Raw genomic sequence first — 19574 nt, 5'->3', positions numbered from 1 at the left:
CACCAAAAAGAGGGCAAGGAAATGGACGTTAGCTGCAGAAAAAGATACTTGGCTTACAGCTATAACTCTGCTTGAAAATATTTTATGTTAAGAAAGAAGTAGCAAGAGCAAAAGAGTAGGATGCCACATAACAATAAAGCCTAAGTGAAATATACAACATTAACAAATTTAGTTTTATCTTCTACAAACCAAGCACAAGGAGGAATCTTTTTTCCATTTTCACAATTCCACCCATCATACATTTTCATATTCTCTTCTAGTCCTTGTCTCAGAGCCTGAGAAATCCCCCCATCATTCCTGTCTTTTGGCTTATCAATAGAAATCACAAATATATTCTATCCCAAACATGTTACCAATTTGCTACCGGGCCATGTTCAACGTGTTACTAATATAAAGCCTTGATGACTTGGGACCAGTTTACCTGCAAGATCACTTTGCCCCATATATGCCCACTTGGCCGCATTATTCTGCAGAACTGGCACTGTTACATTCGCCACATAATAATAACCCTTCTGCATTTGTAAGAAATTTATCTTTTGGAGGGGCAGCATCTACACCTTGGAACTCCCTGCCTATTGACACCAGGCAGCAGCTGAAAATTAACACATTCCACAGCAGAGGTGCCACATTGAACAACTGAAAATGCAAAATAGGGAAGGCAGCATCTTCTATGGGACTGGTTTCCATTGGTGTTGGAATGCTGATGCTTTCGTGTTATGCATAATTCTTCTGCAATAGTGAGGACATCCTTATTTTATTTTTACAGCACTGAAAGGAACTTTGTCCTTATTTTGTCTTTCTTGACAAGCAATTTGTTGGCGATTGAATGCCAAACCTTGGACTTGAAGTCGTGGAAACCTTTGACTAATTAAAACACTGTAAAAATTCAGTTTTTTAGTAGCCATGCTTGACAGGCTTCCTGAACATTCCGTGATATATTTGTGCATTTGTCTTCTTCTCCTGGGAACGGTGCGTGCTCTTAAAAATCAGTAACCTATGCAGGTCTCGGGTTTCTTTTTGGGGCTGTTTCCCATCGTACCTTCCTGGTGGATGAAGTCAGGCATGGTACGCTGAAATACTGGCGTATTTCATAGCAAAACTTGAACTGTTAAGTTCAAGGCAGACAGGCCCAGTGAGGACCTTGCATGCTTTAACAAAAGCTTTCAAGGAAGCAGGGTATCAAATTATCATGTTTTGTGTTAAAGACATTAATGTATTTAAATGTGTTATTTTAATCCCTGTTGCAACATAGAAACAGGAGGATATAATAGTAGCATCTGTTTAAAGCACAGCTTCCCCTCTCACCTTCACTTTTCACAAAAGTACCCATAAAGATTACGCAGCAGTGGGGAAAACACACTGTACTAAAATTTCAGGGAAGAAGGAAACGGCACATAAATTGCACATGGGATTTGATTCATTGTTTTCTTATCCATTTGATGCAAATTAGTGCAGGGAAAGAGCCAGAGGTGCTAAGTTTTGTATATATGCACACTGTTTTGAACAGCCAGTGATCTCGAGAGTGTGAGTATTCCCACACAACTAAGTCCATTTCACCAGAGGCCCTTAAAAAACATCTGCCAGATAATGTCATGTTGACCTTTGTTCAGAATGTTCAGGTGTTAATGTTCTTCTTGTCTTCCAAATAATACCTTCACCTTTTCCTGTTGTGGGTCAATACTCTGCCTGCCCCCAAGATGCTGACTCTAAGAGCTTCTAACACATAACACAAAAATACATACCATAATAACAAAAGAAACAATACCCCTACACACAGTTTAAAAGGCCGTAGATTGTTTAAATAGCCAAAAAGCCTGGGAGAAAAGGAATGTTTTACATAAAGATATGAACTTCCCACGAGAGAGCATTCCACAGGCGGGGAGCCACTGCAGAAAAGGCCCTTTCTCACGTTGCTGCCCTCCAGACTTCTTGCACAGGAGGCACACGAAGAAGGGCCTCAAGTGATGATCACAGGGTTTGAGTTGGTTCATATGAGGAGAAGCAGTCCTTGAGGTATTGTGGTCCTAAGTTGTTTAAGGCTTTATAGGTCAAAATCAGCACGGTCCAGTATACCTGAAGGAGCATCTCCACCCCCATTGTTCTTCCTGGACACTGAGGTCCAGCACCAAGCGCCTTCTGCAAGAAGCCAAGTTACAGGGAACCAGGCAGAGGGCCTTCTCGGTGGTGGCGCCCGCCCTGTAGAACGCCCTCTCACCAGATGTCAAAGAGAACAACAACTACCAGACTTTTAGAAGATATCTGAAGGCAGCCCTGTTTAGGGAAGCTTTTAATGTTTAATAGATTATTGTATTTTAATATTCTGTTGGAAGCTGCCCAGAGTGGCTGGGGAATAAACAACAACAACAACAACAACAACAACAACAACAACAATTTAAATTATGCCCGGAAACTAATTGGCATCCTTTGTAATCGGTCCAGTATTGGCAGCATATGCTCAAACTGTCTTGCCCCAGTAAGCAACCTGGCCATTGAAGTCTGCACTAGCTGAAGTTTCTGAATTGATCAGAGTGGCATCTCTGCCGCATTAACAACTGGGGATCAGTTTACCTGCAGTATCACTTTTCCCCCACGTATGCCTACTCAACCTCTTCAGTCTGTGGAACTGGCTACAGGTGCCACATCATATTTTAGCGTGGCAGCTCCTACACTTTGGAACTCCCTGCCTATTGACATTAAGTAATGACTGCAAATTAGTATGTACCACAGCAGAGAGAAGGCTGGCCAGCATTATCTCCCTGCTGTGATAGTTTTCATACACAGGAGCATTTACTACCACAGTTCTCCCCCCCCCCACCTGCTGTCTCAAGTGAAACAGTCCAGAATTCCATCACTTCCGATTATTATCTTACTCTGCATAATGTGTAAGTCAGCTCTGATATTCCATAATTTCAGTCTGGCAGTGCAAAGCAATAAAAAGGTTTATGTTTTTGGCATAGTCTTTCCAGATTCATTTCCTATCTGGGTAATAAAAGAATGCTGAGCAACCACTACTCCAGTTTACAATAACTCAGATAAAGTAATCATGTTAACAGCGGTGTGTGTGTGTTTCTGAGCTTCCCCTGAACCCTGAGAAGAAATGGTTCAGTTTTCCCACTAAGCAAAGTGCATGCACAGAATGATCTCAGGGTATACAATGAAGCCTCTGTCATGCGGACCTTGCTTATTCCCAACCTGCTACTTTTTGCAAAAAGGGTCAAATCCCCACTGGGTTTCAAATAAGGCAAGTTTGAATAATTAGCCATCTGGCTTCCACCAGGATGTCTGGCACAGAAAAGATGCAGCCTCACTCCTGTGTCTCTTTTTCCAGTCAGGCTACCTCCTCTTGTTCCTGAACTGAACACCTTCCTTTCTGAGCCCCCAAACCCTGCATACATTACCTTTGAGAAGCTCCCACAAAGGAGCTGCCTGGCTTTAGGGAAGGAGGAATCAGTCTATTCCCAATCTGTGTCAGTTTTATATGGGTTTCTGCATAAGTCCACTCTGTCTTCTTTCCAGAGCAATATTGTTATTTTAATTAAACACAATAATTCACATTTCTTTTCTGTGGAAAAATAAGAATTCAAGATTTGCATCCTTGCACGCATTTTATACTAAATGTGCGTTTTCTTGTATATATTTTAACCTAATTATACATGTCTCTATAAGCACTTGGGAATGTTCTTAGAGAAATATATCGCCAAAGTTGGAGAAGTGTGAAAACTGAAGGTTAACTGGGTTCCAATCCACATATGAACCCTGAAATCTTCTTCCTGTATTGCATGGTCTGCCACTGAGCTGTGCCTCCTTACCAGCCTGTGTGAAACCTGATGTTCAGCTGTGAGGAAGATGCAGTTATGCAGCTGGCAGCAAATCCCTTTCCTAAATTTTAACTTCAGCTGGGAGGATGTGCTCCCAACCTGGCAACTGGGGTTGGGGTCTCCCCTAGGGCTGCAGTGGCTCTTTACAGCCTCCCTCTCTTTGTTATACAACAAAGGGTCCAGTGTGCTGGGGACCACCTATGTGAAAATGTACCTCAATACCGTTTGCATGTTTGTGATGCCCAAGGGTTTTTAACAAAAATTTGGCTGATTGACTCTACCCTTATGCTGAGCTGTGTGCAGACAAAATTGAGGCATTGGCCCCAGTATCCAAAACCCACATTTTCACCCAAATGTGGGTAGTTGCAATTTGTACACTCAGGATGGGGAGCTGGTAGAACCATGTGTTGTTGGACTACAACTCCCATCATCCTTTACCATTGGCTGTGCTGGCTGGGATTGATGGGAGGTGGACTCCAACCACATCTGGAGAGCCTCAGGTTTCCCATTCTTCCTCTAGAGTAGTTTACTTTGATTCTGCCAGTAATTCTGAATACCTGATAGTAAAACTTTCCAAGCTGAAATCTCAAGGGAGAGGGGGGGGGGAATTGACCGTCCCTGTTAAAACTATTTCTTTTAGTAAATGGGATTTATTTTGCTTTCTTCTTCTTCACGCTGAAATATGACTTGAAGATAGTCAAATGCAAAAATGATTAAGATCTCTAACCTATGAGAAGCTGATTTGGCAAGCAAAACGAGTGGTGGAGGATGCGCTTCATTGTGAATTAATTGTCACCACTGATGTGGGTAAAAGGTAGCTGGCTCTTCTCCTGGCTCACAGAACACCTAGGACTCCTAACTGATTTACTCCACATATGCTTGCCTCTCTTTTGGCTAAAACTCTGTCTGGAATTTTCACTTTAACGGTTGCAAAGAGGGATGAAGCTAGACCATAGTTTTGGCAGCATCTTATGTCATGAGCAACACATAAATGTTAGACTTTAACACTAATGAGCTTCATCGTTGCCTTGATCTCATTTTATAAATTTAACAGCTCTGTGAAATTATTAGTAACAAAGTTTATAATTTTTCCTTGTTTTTCAGTAAGACTGAGCCAAATCATTTTATAATATTTCAGCATGAGGGCTTAATAAGCTACCCAGTGTGAATTCCACACACAAAAAATATTAAGAATAAAATGTGTTTTTTAAAAAGAAATGGCTGGGCAAATCTCCCTGACCCCCTAGTCTTATCTTCTGCATGAAAGCCTTTCAAAAGACAAAAGTAAGTGCTTGAAGGCTATTTGTATAACTTTCCGGTTAATTAAATGTGTATCCAGAGTACTCTGAGAAACTGGGCTTCCTAGGGAGGAAACCATGCAATTTCATAACTTTGAGATGATTGAGGTTTACATAGGAAGGAGGTTACCTTGATTACATAATGACCTGAACAATAAGGGGAATATGAGCCGCCCGCACCCCCCCCCCGAAGTTATTGGACTCTCAAATTCCACCAGACCCAGCTATCATGGCCCATGGTCAGCAATAATGGGAACTGTAGTCCAGCAATATCCAAAGGACCACAGATTGTGTTGCATCAAAACTCCTCATATTGCAGTCTTCCTGCTCAAGAAGTTACTACTTTTGCTGTTCAATATGGCACCCATGTGGGTTATACTACTGAAAACATAGACTTCGAAACGTAGTTGTTGGCAAGAGTTCCTGAAACACCTGCTGAGATGCAGAGCAGAGAATGCAGTGAAGGGAACTTTCAGACTGGCTGATTATTGAGCATCGATGCTGATACTTTTGTGTGGAGGTTAGATAAAATTGACAGCTAGTGTTTGCTGCCCCACACTTTCCACTGAAAATTTCTGTCACTTTTCTTATCAGACTTTTTTGGGGGATAAAAAGTGATGGGATAATTGCAGTTAAAAATCCAGGATAACAACCAAAATTATGTGAGAATTAACACACAATCTAATGTTCACCCTGCATTAGTTTTGTGGTCCAAGTGTTGCCGTCTCAGTTTGAAACCTCTCATTGAAAGCAACTGGGGGATTTGAACTTAGTCGTGTGTAGCGATTAAAAATAAACATTTTTCAGTTACCGAATTTTTTTTCCAGTCTGGTGTTTCTGATGTTTATTACATTCATGTATACAAAGCCATTTTCATAGTTCTTAAAAAGCTACTAAGCATTCACGTTTGCAACCTGTGCTCATGTTATTTATTTACAAAGAAATAAGAATACAGTGCATTATTTCTATATGTGTTTGAGGGGAACGAGGATTTGGCATGCACTCTATAAACTTGATGTGTTGGATCAGGAAACGTTCCAGTTACTGCCCTTTTTATATGTCTAAATCTAGATTACAGCTGTCCCTCTGGAAAGCCATACATATAGCTTAGCATGTGGGGAATTGACCCGCGTTTTCTCTTCTCCTTCCTAGGGTGTCTCCTCTGCAGAAGTCTGAAATCGTAGACATGGTAAAGAAGCATGTGAATGCCATCACTCTGGCCATTGGGGATGGTGCCAATGACGTGGGGATGATCCAGACGGCTCACGTTGGAGTGGGGATCAGCGGCAACGAAGGCATGCAGGCGACCAACTCCTCCGATTACGCGATAGCCCAGGTTAGAGTCCCGCAAGCGAGCAGCTGTCATATCCTGTTGAAATAAGCATTGGCTGAAGGAGCAGGATGAACACCTCATTGCTGACCTAGAGGCCAAGCAGATTTTCCTCTCTCTTTTCCGTTTGAGGCTGCAGCCTTAAAGCAGATATCTCACAAGTGCTTAGGATCCTTTCCCTGGTGCTGGGCCATGGGCCATATTCTCCCGAAGGCTTAGGTTTCTCTCTGCTTGCCGCTGTACTTCAGACTCCAGTAATTGGGTCGAGAGAAGATAGTCATTACAGCTGTTGAAGCTCTGCTAATGATATATATGTATATATATTCTTCCTCTTGACTTGGACACCTGTTGGTGGAGTATATTCCTGTCCGGCAATAGTAAATGGCGCTCTAGTTTTTCTTTTCAGTGACTTCAGGAGAAAACTATGAAGGATAGCTTATGATTTCTATTCTAGTTCTTCAGTTGCGGCCCATAGGGATCAGGAGAGAGCAGTTAGCGATAGGTGAAATTTGCCTTTTGGAAGAGGGTTGCATCAATGATTCAAATATTCTCTAAACTTTGATTGCATTTTCCTTAAAGGACAGAAATTTAAAATGTAGAAAAAGGTTATCTATTTATTAAAAAGAATAAAGTGATACCTTAATGTATCGCTGTAATATCTGCAGTGTTCAAACATACTTATTGTGCCAATCGTCTTGGAGGCTTAGCTTTATTGATTTTAATATCCTGACCACCTCCAGATGACCTGTTTGTTGAGCATTCATTCTGAATTGCTGCACAAAGTTTATGTAGAGGTAATATTATATACAGCCTTGACTGAGCATTTGTTCTTACTTGTTTGCGGGGCAGGTACATAACAATTTGGATTCTTCCTGCATTTAACCCGGTTTCCTTGCGGGGTGGAAGTGTTTCAGTACATCTTCCTGTCACTTTCCAAACTGCACAAAGCCTGTTGGGTTTCTTTTTTGAAGTGGGCTTGTTGCATTAGGGTGACAGAGTGCTTTAATCTATTTTAAATGCACAAAACTAAAGTTCTGGCATGTTATTCAGACACTCCCACAAAATACTGACAGCCAGGAGGCACCCCTTATCTGCTGAAGAGAAGCAGATATTCTTTTCCTTTAAGCAGATGGTACGCAGCAACAACAAGCAACACAGGAAGCCCAGATTGAATAGTTCCAACTGGTGTCAATGCTTACAATAGCTCTGAGTCTGATTCTCACTCAGGGGTCCCATTCACAGCTCACAGTAAGCCCATTAACTGTCCTGAAACATTTTATATCACCCTTCGTTGATCTGAGAGCCTTGCCTCTTTGTGACATGCAAAACAGCATTTTGGTTTGGAGAAGGGTCGGTGAAGTGTATTTGCTACCCTGGACTTCAGGAGGAAGGATGGGATATTAATATAATAATAATGACAGTGATTGTTGTTTTAAAACGTGGTTTTTCTGCATTCCTCGGGGAGGTATGCAGGAGCCACTGGCTTGCCCCCCGTTTTCCCAACCCTGCACATCAACGTGCAGGTGACTTGTTCTAAAAATAAGAGTCACCCTTCATTGTTAAAACCTCCATGCTTCCACTATACTTGTTACTGCAGTGAACTACAACAGCAGGATTCAGCATTCCCATCAAGGTCAATTTGTCTTTTGAAATCTCCCACTTTCACTCTAATCCTGGCATCATGTTTCCTGCTGTTGCAGTTCTCTGCAGTTGCGACTGTAGTGGAAACATGGAGGTTTAACACTGAAGGGTGACTTTTATTCTCATTCAATAATTAGCCAATGGAAAATGCAGCAGTGGGAGCGGTGCTTTTAATGTACTTCTCTTCCCTCTTGGTTTTAATGCATCTATGTAGGGGGTTTACTGTCTATTTGTTGGTTGTAATTTGCTTTGGGTTGCCAGGACAAGATAAAGCGACTGACAAATGTAATAAATAAAACAAAACAAATACAAGGGAAACGTGACCTGAGGCCACAAAGAATACTTTCCTTAGGTTGAAAAACAACAGAGTACATCTTTTGAAAACATCTCTTGCCTTCCAAGTTGTGGAAATGCTCCACCAGCTTGTTTATAGTGACTAGAATTTCTTGAGGCAGTGCAGAAATTGGATGCAGATTTTATTGTTATCCAAAAGAGGAATCTATTATTCTCAAGAAGGGATCACTTCAGTGATTCAGCCGCTAATAGAGAACCTTATTAAATGAATATTGGCCTCATGTTTCCTGAAGAAGACTGGATTATATTGCTTTCCCTCCATTTCACATCCTTCATTTCATTGAGATAATGAGTGCTGGCAGTCTCTCCAATGCCTGAGGCAAGCCCTGGCTGGCCGCCACCTTGCGGTTCCAACTGCCATGTGATTGATCCTACAAGGTGACAAGCACCACCGGTCTGATTCAGGGCTCAATCCCACGCTACTCTTTCATGCGCACACACTAGGGATGGACAAGTCTGTCAATTTCATTTTTTCTCATTTTCCCAGTCTTGGAAGTTTTGTTTGCTTCATTTCTGTGCAGATTTTCTTTTAGAAGTCTGCATGAAAATTCCTCCCCTAATGTGCTTGCTTTTGTATAAAATTTTGTCCTTTGTATGCATTTTTTGGTAAGCAAATTTCCCATACGAATTTTTGTGCGGTATTTTCACTTGTATATAGATTTGCGTGTGTGCACACACTCCCCCCCCCCAATGTACAGGGTTTTGTATGCAATTTTTTAATTGGAGAAGTGTGAATCTTTGAAGATGCTTTATCCCAAGTCAGACCACTGGTACTGTCCACCTTGAATAGCGGTGGCTCTCCAGGGTTTCAAAAGGGTTCATAGCCCTACATGGAGTTGCCAAGGATTGAACCTGGGACCTGCTGAATTCAAAGTTGATGCTCTACCACTGATCCACCCCCCTTTCCCATAGCTATGGTTTGGTTCATGTATAGGTTTGAGAAGTACAGATTCCTCTCCCATCCCTAACATATGCATTTCACTCATGCCTATATGAGAAAGCAAATATGTATGTATATTCAACATGCAAATGGAGCATTACTGCCATGATATCATGGCAGGGGGGTGACAGGAGCTGGATGAGGGATTGCTTTCTGATGAGTACAGTGGGACCTCGGGTTAAATACTTAATTCGTTCCAGAGGTCCGTTCTTAACCTGAAACTGTTCTTAACCTGAAGCACCACTTTAGCGAACGGGGCCTCCCGCTGCTGCCGCGCCGTCGGAGCACAATTTTTGTTCTCATCCTGAAGCAAAGTTCTTAACCCAAGGTAGTATTTCTGGGTTAGCGGAGTCTGTAACCTGAAGCGTATGTAACCTGAAGCGTATGTAACCTGAAGCGTATGTAACCTGAAGCGTATGTAACCCGAGGTACCACTGTATTTAGAGACCATCAAAAACAAATGAAATCAGCACCGTATGCATTTGTGGGAAATAGAAATCCTTGCCCCTTCCCCATTTTGGATCTCACATTCTCTCAGTTCCACCAGAGTCCAGGCTTGTGTGTGTGTTCTCCATTCTTGATACTAGACTCTCCAACATGTTAAAAGATTAATTGTAGAATACCTGAGGCTTCAGAAGAGTTTTTCTTCCTACATTTTTGCTATAGACTGAGGAAAGTGCCTTGAGAGCCAAAGAAGTGTAGTCGATAGAGTAGCCTTCTCCAAGCTGGTGCCCTACAGACATTTTGGACTAAAACTCCCATCAGATGGGAACTGACGTCCAAAACATCTGGAGGTCACCACAGAGGCTGAGTTAGTGTGCTTGATTTGCATTGGGGAGGCTGGGTTCAAAACCCTGCTCACCCATCAATCACTCTCAGTTGCCCTGGGAAAGTCATGATAAATTAACCCATATTAAGGGATGTTTTGAGGGCTATTTGGAGGGGGGATCCTGTATACCAGCCTGAGATTATTGGAAGATGTTGTGATAAAGCTGGTAGCCAATTTTCATAAAGCAAAGAAAGAAGTAAAATTCAAAATGGTTCTGAAAAATGTAGGGAACATCAACAAAAAAGTAATTTGCCCAATGTGTTTCAGTGGAAACAATCCTCAGAGGCACAAGAATTCAATTTTTTTAGTTATTCTAGTAAAGCAACATCTCTCTGGGGATCTCATTAGTATTTTATTAAAGCTCCCTACATTTTTCAGTACCGTTTTGAGACTTGCCTCTTTTTCTTTAGTATCTGGCACTGCCCTCTTTTTCTTGGTCTACCAAGTCTCATAGGCCACGATGACTGGGGTTGTCATCCTATACACACTTGCCTGGGAATAAACCCCACTGAACATCATAGGACAAACTTCTGAATAAACATATATAGGTTTGCACCAGTTATGCTTTAATTCTGGGCACACAGCCCTGCTCTGACTAATCCAAAGACTTCTTGGAAGTCATACAGCGATGGAAAGTGAGTTGCATGGATTCACCATAAATGGAGGCTTGCATTGTGTATCTCCCACCATGTAAGACTTGTGCGGAACTGGATAATGTGTAACAAAGGCTGGTCTAGCAATAGATAATGTCATTGGCTTTCACTAGAGTCTAGCTTGCATCTCTCTACAATGTAATTTCATTGTTGGCCGTTTTTCTTTCTCCAGTTTTCCTACTTGGAGAAGCTGTTACTTGTCCACGGAGCCTGGAGTTACAATCGAGTAACAAAATGCATATTGTACTGCTTTTATAAGAACGTGGTGCTGTATATTATAGAGGTGAGTACAACCAGGAGTATTCATCTTCCTCCACCTACCCTGTTATTTGATTATAGTAACTTGAAAATTACAGTTAAACATTATGTGATGTGCCTCATATATACCTGTACCTTTCATAGATTATAAATCAACCACCTGGGTGGCATTACTACTATGTGTAGTAAGCTGCTTGTGTGAGCCTGTCCCCACAAGGCTCAGGTATGAGCAGCTTCTCTCTTCGCATAACCTTGCATACATTCATCGCATCCCACAGCTGAAGGAAGTTCCAAAGTGAGGCACAGAAAAGATGAAACTCCAAAATACAATTCACAACTAAATATCCATATAAAAGTTTGAATCAAGTATCACGTAAACACAAAAACATCCACTTTGATTATTATTTACAATCTTGTTGCTAAATATATTTTTGTACTGCTATATTTCAAAGTTAAACAGCAATGCAAGCATAAAATTGCCAGGATGTGAAGAGGAGGAGACGTATGTACCTGAGGTTTGCTCTACCATGTAGACAGCCTACTTACCTGGGCCACAGGTGAACCATCCCTCACTCTTCTGCTTAACTTCAGTGGAGTTTTAATGAGGTTTCTTGAAGAATAGTTCTTATCAGCACCATGTAACTGAACCACACTGGAATGCCATTTTTGAGGTCACCATCCTGCCTTTTTTTTTTTTTTTGTTCCTCTTAGTAAAGGAGGAGATTGTTCTAAATGATGAAGCTTGAGGATAGCCAGACTGAAAAGTTGTAGAGGGCTACGTTTAGAAAGGGAACAAGTTTGGGTTAAGTAAACAATGAGGAAATGTCTGACAAAAAAACCAGTGCCCTCTGCCCCCTCCCCCTCCTTAGATCTCCAGGGTCATATTTCAACTTATTTCTCAACCCATCAAAAAATGTAAATGCTTTCTCTAGAATGCAAACTGGTAGCAGCTCATAATAACTTTTTGCTAGAACTGCATTTTTATTGAGTTTAGAGTACGCATTTACAACTGTGTTTTAAAGTTTCCATTGTCCTTTTTATTTATTATGTTAGGCTCTGATTTTATTAATTTACTGACTGTTTACTAACTGTTGATACACGTAAAGACTCTCCTCCCTGCAACAGAGGGGAGTGGTTGTGGCCGGGAGCCGGACTCCGCCTCACGCAGGGGGGTGTTTGCCCCCTACCTCCCACTCACCTGGCTGGCGCCCCCGCCCTCGGCCAGGCACCCAACCAGGTGCCTTCAAGGGGGCGTGTACAGCAGCCTAAATTGCTGCGGCGCCAGCCTCCAGCCCTCACTTTTTGTCGTCCCGTCGCGAGTCACCCACCCTCCACTCCCTTAGAGCAGGGTTTCCAGTTTTCTTTTGGCCTTGCTATGGACCTTAAGTTGGTCGCCCTGGTTGTCCATTTGGCATTAGGCTTTTTGGTTTTTTCGCCTACCTCGTAGCAATCGTCACAACTTTCGTGGTATTGGTGGGTAGGTTAGGCATTGGAATAATGTGTTGTGGTGTCGAAGGGCTAGGTGTGGCCATCGCCTGCGCCTTCAATTTTTGGGTATTCCGTTAAAGGAATCCGGCGGTTGTGTATTCTGTCCGATGCCTGCTTGGCGGGAGGCCATGGCACGACCCTCAGTGACATCAGGGGAGAGCTTATAGTTGGATTAGCATCAACAGGCTCCACCTACTGGTGAATAAACCCCCTTTGTTTTTTAGACTCACCCTTCTCCGAGTGGGTGGAGTCAGCTGACGTAATCCAATGCCTAAGCCAATACCTTTTCACTTGCTGTAATCAATAAAGTTGTGGCCTTTTCTTGCCCATTAACCTTATATCACGTGTCCTTGTGTTTCATTCCACTGCACGGGGTTCGGGTCCTCGAAACCACAAAACATTGTTCCTTGATTCTGGTGACTTTGCAGATGTCATATAAATCCCTGTAGCATTAGAAGGAAAACTCTTTCCCTTGAAGCAATGCATATCCTGTTCGAAATCAGTAGTAAAATGCTCACTGATTTTAATGGCTCTGGATGGCACGTTCAGTATAATTAACACGTCAGGAACAGAACCAGAACCGAGGGATGCTCCCTTTTTGTCAGGTTTCATTTATTCTGGCATTCATCGAATGCATTGCTTTGGTGAGGCAAAGATACATAGGTCTTGTTCACGTGTTACTCTAAGCCAGTGTTTCCTAAACTTGGGTCTCCAGCTGTTTTTGAACTACAGTTCCCATCATCTCTGACCACTGGCCCTGCTAGGTAGGGATGATGGGAGTTGTAGTCCAAAACCAGCTGGAGACCCAAGTTTGGGAAATGCTGGCTTAGAGTAAGCCAGAGAAAAAAGCTTCTGCACAATCTAGGCCTCGGTTTGTGAAGCATGTAGATTCAGGGGGAAATCATGCTCCATGATGAAGAGCCTAAGTTAGATCATTTAAATGACTTGTCAAGTTATCGTTACTTCCGTTTTCAGGAAGAAAGGGAAATCTTGCTATGAAATGTGGTTTATGCAATTGAATGTCATTGTAATCCAAAGACATCCAAGTGGTAGTCAACTCTGATACACATTTTTGACCTCTCTTTGAAAATGTATCCAGATGTCTCTTCAGCTGTCTTAACAACCTCTAATTTCTATTGCTGCTGGTGACAGTTTATTCTATATTTCAACCCCCTGTTGTGGAAGGAAAATTACATCTGAATTGCTCAAGGCTTGCCCCTTCCACGACTTTAATCCATGATTGACTTGTTTTTGGATTCCTAATTTAGTATGTTAATCCCAAGAGTTGCCAAAGAATCAGTCACCAGGATAAATCCATGCAAGTTTCCGTTGCCTTGCTGTAATGTATTCTGCACAGTGGATCATTAGAGAGGGGTCCATCTTTATTGAAAGCTTTTGCCTCAAGTACTACGTAAGATTTTGTGAATGTTCAACTGGAAACGATCAAACAAATACCTTTTCTTACTTTTCATTTCTCCAAAAAAAAAAAAAAATACATGCTTCACATGACACAATTTGTGATGCCTCAGCCTTCAGTTACAAATTGAATTACAAATAGGGTTTCTTAGATAAATCCCCAAATTCTGTGAGCGCCCAATAGATTGTATATCTGCACATACCAGTGCATATAGCAAACGTTTTCAGTGCTGTGATTTTGATATTTTTTTTAGTTGAAAGAAGGGTTGTGTATATCATCACAAGTTCCCTGGGAAGGGACAATGTCATGTGAAGGAAGTAATATATTAACTGGGTGCTCCATGCTTTTTCCTGCTTGCTCAATTTCTCCTCTAAAAGGGGGGGAAGGACAAGTGTGGCTTCTGCACATTTGAGGGTTGACATAGAGCAGGGACCTGTGGCCCTCCAAATGTTGCTGGACTACATCATCCCTGACTGTTGCCCATGTTAGCTGGGGATGGTGGGAGTTGGAGTCCAACCAGTTCCCCATCTCTGACACAGAGCACCCAACTCTTAATTACTTATTCCATGAAGCTGTGGCACCACAGTAGGGAAGGAAAGACCTGTCAATTTTTCAGTTTCTTTTTTCCAGTCTCCACATTACTTCAGCAATTTGCAAATGTTTCGCAGTAAAATCCTCATGAAAATTCTTCAGCATTGTACTGTGAATATTAGCTGTAAAAACATTTTCTATGTTGTTTTGACGAAAGTTCACATTTTTTGCAAGTATTTTCTTCTAATATAATGCAATCTTTGTATGTTATTTTCACCAATACTCGCTTTTATGCACACCTCCCCCCAATATACACATTTTTTATAAACTTTGGTTGGCTGGAAAACTGCATCGCAAAATTCAGAAAAGTGTGAATTCCAAAGCATGGGTGCGTTCCACTTCTCATGTTGTTTCAGAAACTGCAAATTTGATAGATTTTGCTTTAAATGCAAACTGGTTTGAATCCCCTTGCATCTCTACCTCAGGGCCATTCCATGTGGAAGTATTTTTGAATGCCTGAATCCTGGCTTAGATGATCGTATATTTGTATTTATAACTTTATATTTTATCATTCATGCAGTATCGTAAGTTGCTTCTGAATGCAAAATACCTAGCACAATGGAAATAATTATCTGAATGAAATACAGGGAGTAAGTGTCTAGGAATTCTGGGTTCCTTAATGCTCTGGCCCTGTGGTCAGTTAGTTAACATAACAATTGTCAAAGTGCATTTGTAAAATAATTTCCTTCTCTTTGAATGTTACAATGTAAACCACATATATGAAATTACTGTCTGACAGAGAGAATTAAGTGACAGACTCCTGCCAAAAAGATTCAGGGGCATATTGGACCAATTAGCCTGTAATTCTGTTTTGAATTCAGAAGCTCTTTCTTGATTCCAAAATATATTTTTTTAAAAAACTGCCTTGTCAGCATGAAAGTATCAAAACTCGGTGAGAAATTGGGTATATTTGATCATTCTCAGAGAAGACTGGGAAGAGTGCGGGAACTGTCGTTCTGATGTATCATATTGAGGTATTGAATCAAACTGCGGCCAAAACAGATGAGAGAGTTCCAAAATCAACCTTCTTGTTAAAAGGAAATCATATCAGTCTATGAGAAAGAGACACAAAAATAGGTACCTTTTACTAGATCAGCCTTTGCCAACCAGAAGCCTTCCAGATGTTTTGGACCACAACTCCCATCAGCCCTAGCCAGCACTGGGAGCTGCAGTTCAAACCGTTTTGAGGCAAAGGCTGGTTTAGACCATCTGCTGCTGCTCAGAGGCTCTGAGACTCTAAAACTGGTTTAATTGAAAAGTGATGCTACCTTTGGTTTGAACTGAGCTAGACCTACCCATAAAAAAAAATATTTACTAATCCTTTTATGTGTAATGTAAGGCATTATCATTGCAACCTTGGAACATGCCAGTAGCAGTGGATTCTAAGGCCATCCCAGCAACCCTTAACAAACTACAGTGCCCAGAATTATTTGAGGGGGAGGAACTGTGCTGTGAGTGTGCATTAAAGATATAGCATGTACGCAGACCACGATTTCAGTATCACAAAAAGAAATATTTTTAAGATGCTTCAAAATATTTGAAGGGGAGGGGAGCTGAACTGTATTACCTGCCTTCAATTTTTTACCAAAAAGAATATGATCGGTATCCAAGATGTTGTCACAGTTGTCTGCAGAAAATTTTACCCAGTGAGGTAACTTAGATAAGCTGTCAACAAAAACAGGCCATTGTGGAATGCTGTTTGTTTAGTTATAACTTGGGGCATCTTGGGTGCACTGCGAGAACATCAGATTAGCTCCACTAGACCACCTGCATCATCTGGGCCTCACTGTTGCCTGGACCCGCTACCACCTTGTCCAAGGGGCAGCAGCTCCACTGCCAGGAGGCCAGTGCCACCATACCACATTGGCCGCTCTTGTATCTAGATGTGTAATGATGTGCTGTCGTTGTGCCAGGGCACCTGTGCCATAGGTTAGCCACTCACAGCTTAGCACTTGGAAATTTTTCAGGTTCATTAGCAATCAAGGGGGAAGCATAGGACAGAATCCCATCATTCAAAAGGAATTGTGTTGTGTATAAACCTATGGGCCCAGGGGCTGTTTTGTTTTTGTTAAGGTTGATAACGTTTTTGTTTGAAGAGCAATTTATATTTAAAATTAATAATACTTAAATACTTTTTTATAAGAGTCTCATCCAAATAGCAGGTTGGAAAAGCCCGAGGTAGTATGCAAAAGCTGTACTATTAAAGCAGCAAGTTAAAGAAGGACCCTGACCATTAGGTCCAGTCGTGGCCGACTCTGGGTTTGTGGCGCTCATCTCGCTTTATTGGCCAAGGGAGCCGGCGTACAGCTTCCGGGTCATGTGACGAGCATGACTAAGCCGCTTCTCGCGAAGCAGAGCAGCACACGGAAATGCCATTTACCTTCCCGCCGGAGCGGTACCTATTTATCTATTTGCACTTTGACGTGCTTTTGAACTGCTAGGTTGGCAGGAGCAGGGACCGAGCAACAGGAGCTCACCCCGTTGCGGGGATTCGAACCGCTGACCCTCTGATCAGCAAGTCCTAGGCTCTGTGGTTTAACCCACAGTGCCACCTGCATCCCTACTTAAGCAGCAAGTTACTCTGCTGCAAACATTTAAGGCCTGGACTTTTACCACTGAAATTCTTACTCTAATTCACTTGAATGCAGACTAATAATTAAGCACCTCAATCCAGTCTTGCTAATTAACCACCAGAGATGTTTATTTTATTTAGGGATTTATTAAAGGCATATATAACCCAGTTTTTGAATGCAGGCATAAAATTTACTGCAAAATGCACAGCACATTGAATCCTAGAACTGCGGAGTTGGAAGGGATCAATGCAATGCAGAAATCTCATCCTCCAACCTCCAAGGAAGGAGAGTCCGTCACTTCTCATGGGAGTCTATCCTATTGTCGAACAGGTCTTGCCATCAGAAAGTTCTTCCTTACGCTTAGTTGGAATCTCCTTTCTTGTAACTTGAAGCCATTGGTTTGGAGACTACCCTCTGAGCAAGAGAAAAAAAGCTTGCTCCATCTTCCATGTGACAGCCTTTAGATATTTAAGATGACTATATCTCCTCTCAGTCTCATTTTATCCAGGCTAAACATACCCAACTCCCTCAGCTGTTCCTTGTAAGGCTTGCTTTCCCTTTGTCATCTACAATCTAAAAGACATGACACAAAAGTTCGTGTAATGATGGAGTGGGAGAAGGGGGGCGGGAAACAAACTTGAGTAACCGTTTCTAGGTTACAGAGTTCTTGTAGTAATCAGCTGAAGAAAATGGATTTCAAGGAGAGGAGTAGTAAAAAGTTGGTGATCTTTAAACAGAGCCCGTAGTTTCATTTCTCCTTTCCTCCTGTTGCTTAATGAAATGGCTGCTGTAGATGACGGTTGAGGGAGATGCCTGGTGGCCCTGATCTTTCAACAGAGCAGATGGAGAGGCCTTAACATTCTCAGATGCTAGAACAAATCCCATTTTTTTCTTCATCTGAATACTAGGAAGAGAGGTGTGCATGGGCAAAAGGGGCCTGTAGCTCTGACATTGTGAATGTGTTTAAAAGCTGTGTACATATTTTCTTTAAACATGCAATCGTTTTTAATTATTTTTGTGTGAACCCCTTCTATCCTGAAAGTTTAGAGCAGCTTAAGAAACTAGCTTGACTAAAGGTGATGGCATTTTACCCTTTATTTTTATTGGCCGGCATCTATTTTATCTGGCATTAAGGACATTTAGTCTCTATGTGCCTGTAGAAATTTCTGGAGGGGGAGGTTTTTGTAGGGGACTGACATAATTTTTATCTGTGCTTCACACATACCCCACTCCCCAGTTCTAATTATTGTATATTTGGAGATGCAACTTCATGCTCATTGGTCAAAGAAACAAGCCAAGTGATCCATCTGAGTGTGAGTCTGTATTAACAAAGAGCCTTCCAGTGTTGTCATTGGCGATGACAGTCCTTGGCAGGTTCAGACATGCTCAGTGAGAGGTAGACTCTAGGAGCGAAGTCATGACCCTCACTAGCCTTCACTTGCCAAAGGGTGACAGGCTATCCCTAGTCTGACTAATTGGTGCATTGTATCAGAGGAGGGACTGATTTGCTTCAGCTGGCGTTCATTAAACTGAAACAGTGAAAGTACCATATGTAATGCTTGGTCCCACCAGATGTTATATACCCCGCTGTAAGCATGCATCATCTAGGACTATGTTCCTGCTCAGTTGCTGAAATCTTCGAAGGAGTCACTGTTAGTGTCCCCCATGGCTCGGATACACGGTGTTTAACCACAGGTAGCCATGCATTCAGCATTGCATCCCCAATGTTGTGGAATTCCTTCCTGCATGAGATTAGAGCGGACCCCCTCTCTGTTGAATTTGCAGTGCTCACTGAAAACTTTTTTTATTCCAGCAGGATTTTTAATTGATTTCTGATGTTGTATTTTAAACTCATTTAAAGTCTCCTATACACCCCTGAGGGACGCGGGTGGCGCTGTGGGTTAAACCACAGAGCCTAGGACTTGCCGATCAGAAGGTTGGCGGTTCGAATCCCCACGACGGGGTGAGCTCCTGTTGCTTGGTCCCTGCTCCTGCCAACCTAGCAGTTCAAAAGCACCTATCCGGCAGGAAGGTAAACGGCGTTTCCGTGCACTGCTCTGGTTCGCCAGAAGCGGCTTAGTCATGCTGGCCACATGACCTGGAAGCTGTAAGCCGGCTCCCTTGGCCAATAAAGCGAGATGAGCGCCGCAACCCCAGACTCGGTCATGACTTGACCTAATGGTCAGGGGTCCCTTTACCTTTACCTTATACACCGCTGAGAGACAACTGATTAAGCAGTTTACAAATTGTTGAAATAATAAAATAATTTTGCCAAGCCCAGACCCTGTGTCAGGACTAGGCCATGGGCAGTGGTCTAGAGATAGCCAGAAATTAGGAACCAAGAGACAAGGGAAATCAGCATATATATTTTTATAATAGATTTT

At 42.2% G+C, this 19574-nt stretch overlaps 1 protein-coding gene across 10 annotated transcripts in view; it reads left to right on the top strand.

Moving 5' to 3' along the window:
- The window catches only part of ATP8A2 (ATPase phospholipid transporting 8A2), a 318937-nt gene that overhangs the window by 164858 nt on the left and 134505 nt on the right, over nucleotides 1–19574 (top strand). For all 10 annotated transcript variants that reach the window (XM_081860135.1, XM_081860134.1, XM_081860133.1 and 7 more), the window contains 2 exons: nucleotides 6269–6452; nucleotides 11036–11146. In XM_081860135.1, the coding sequence (XP_081716261.1) occupies nucleotides 6269–6452; nucleotides 11036–11146 (295 nt within the window). The remainder of the gene's footprint in view (nucleotides 1–6268; nucleotides 6453–11035; nucleotides 11147–19574) is intronic.

Source organism: Podarcis erhardii (assembly GCF_964252035.2).
Source record: "Podarcis erhardii genome assembly, chromosome: 4".
Lineage (NCBI taxonomy): Eukaryota > Metazoa > Chordata > Lepidosauria > Squamata > Lacertidae > Podarcis > Podarcis erhardii.
Note: the sequence above shows the minus strand (reverse complement) of the source record. Positions and strands in the feature narration are given on the sequence as shown.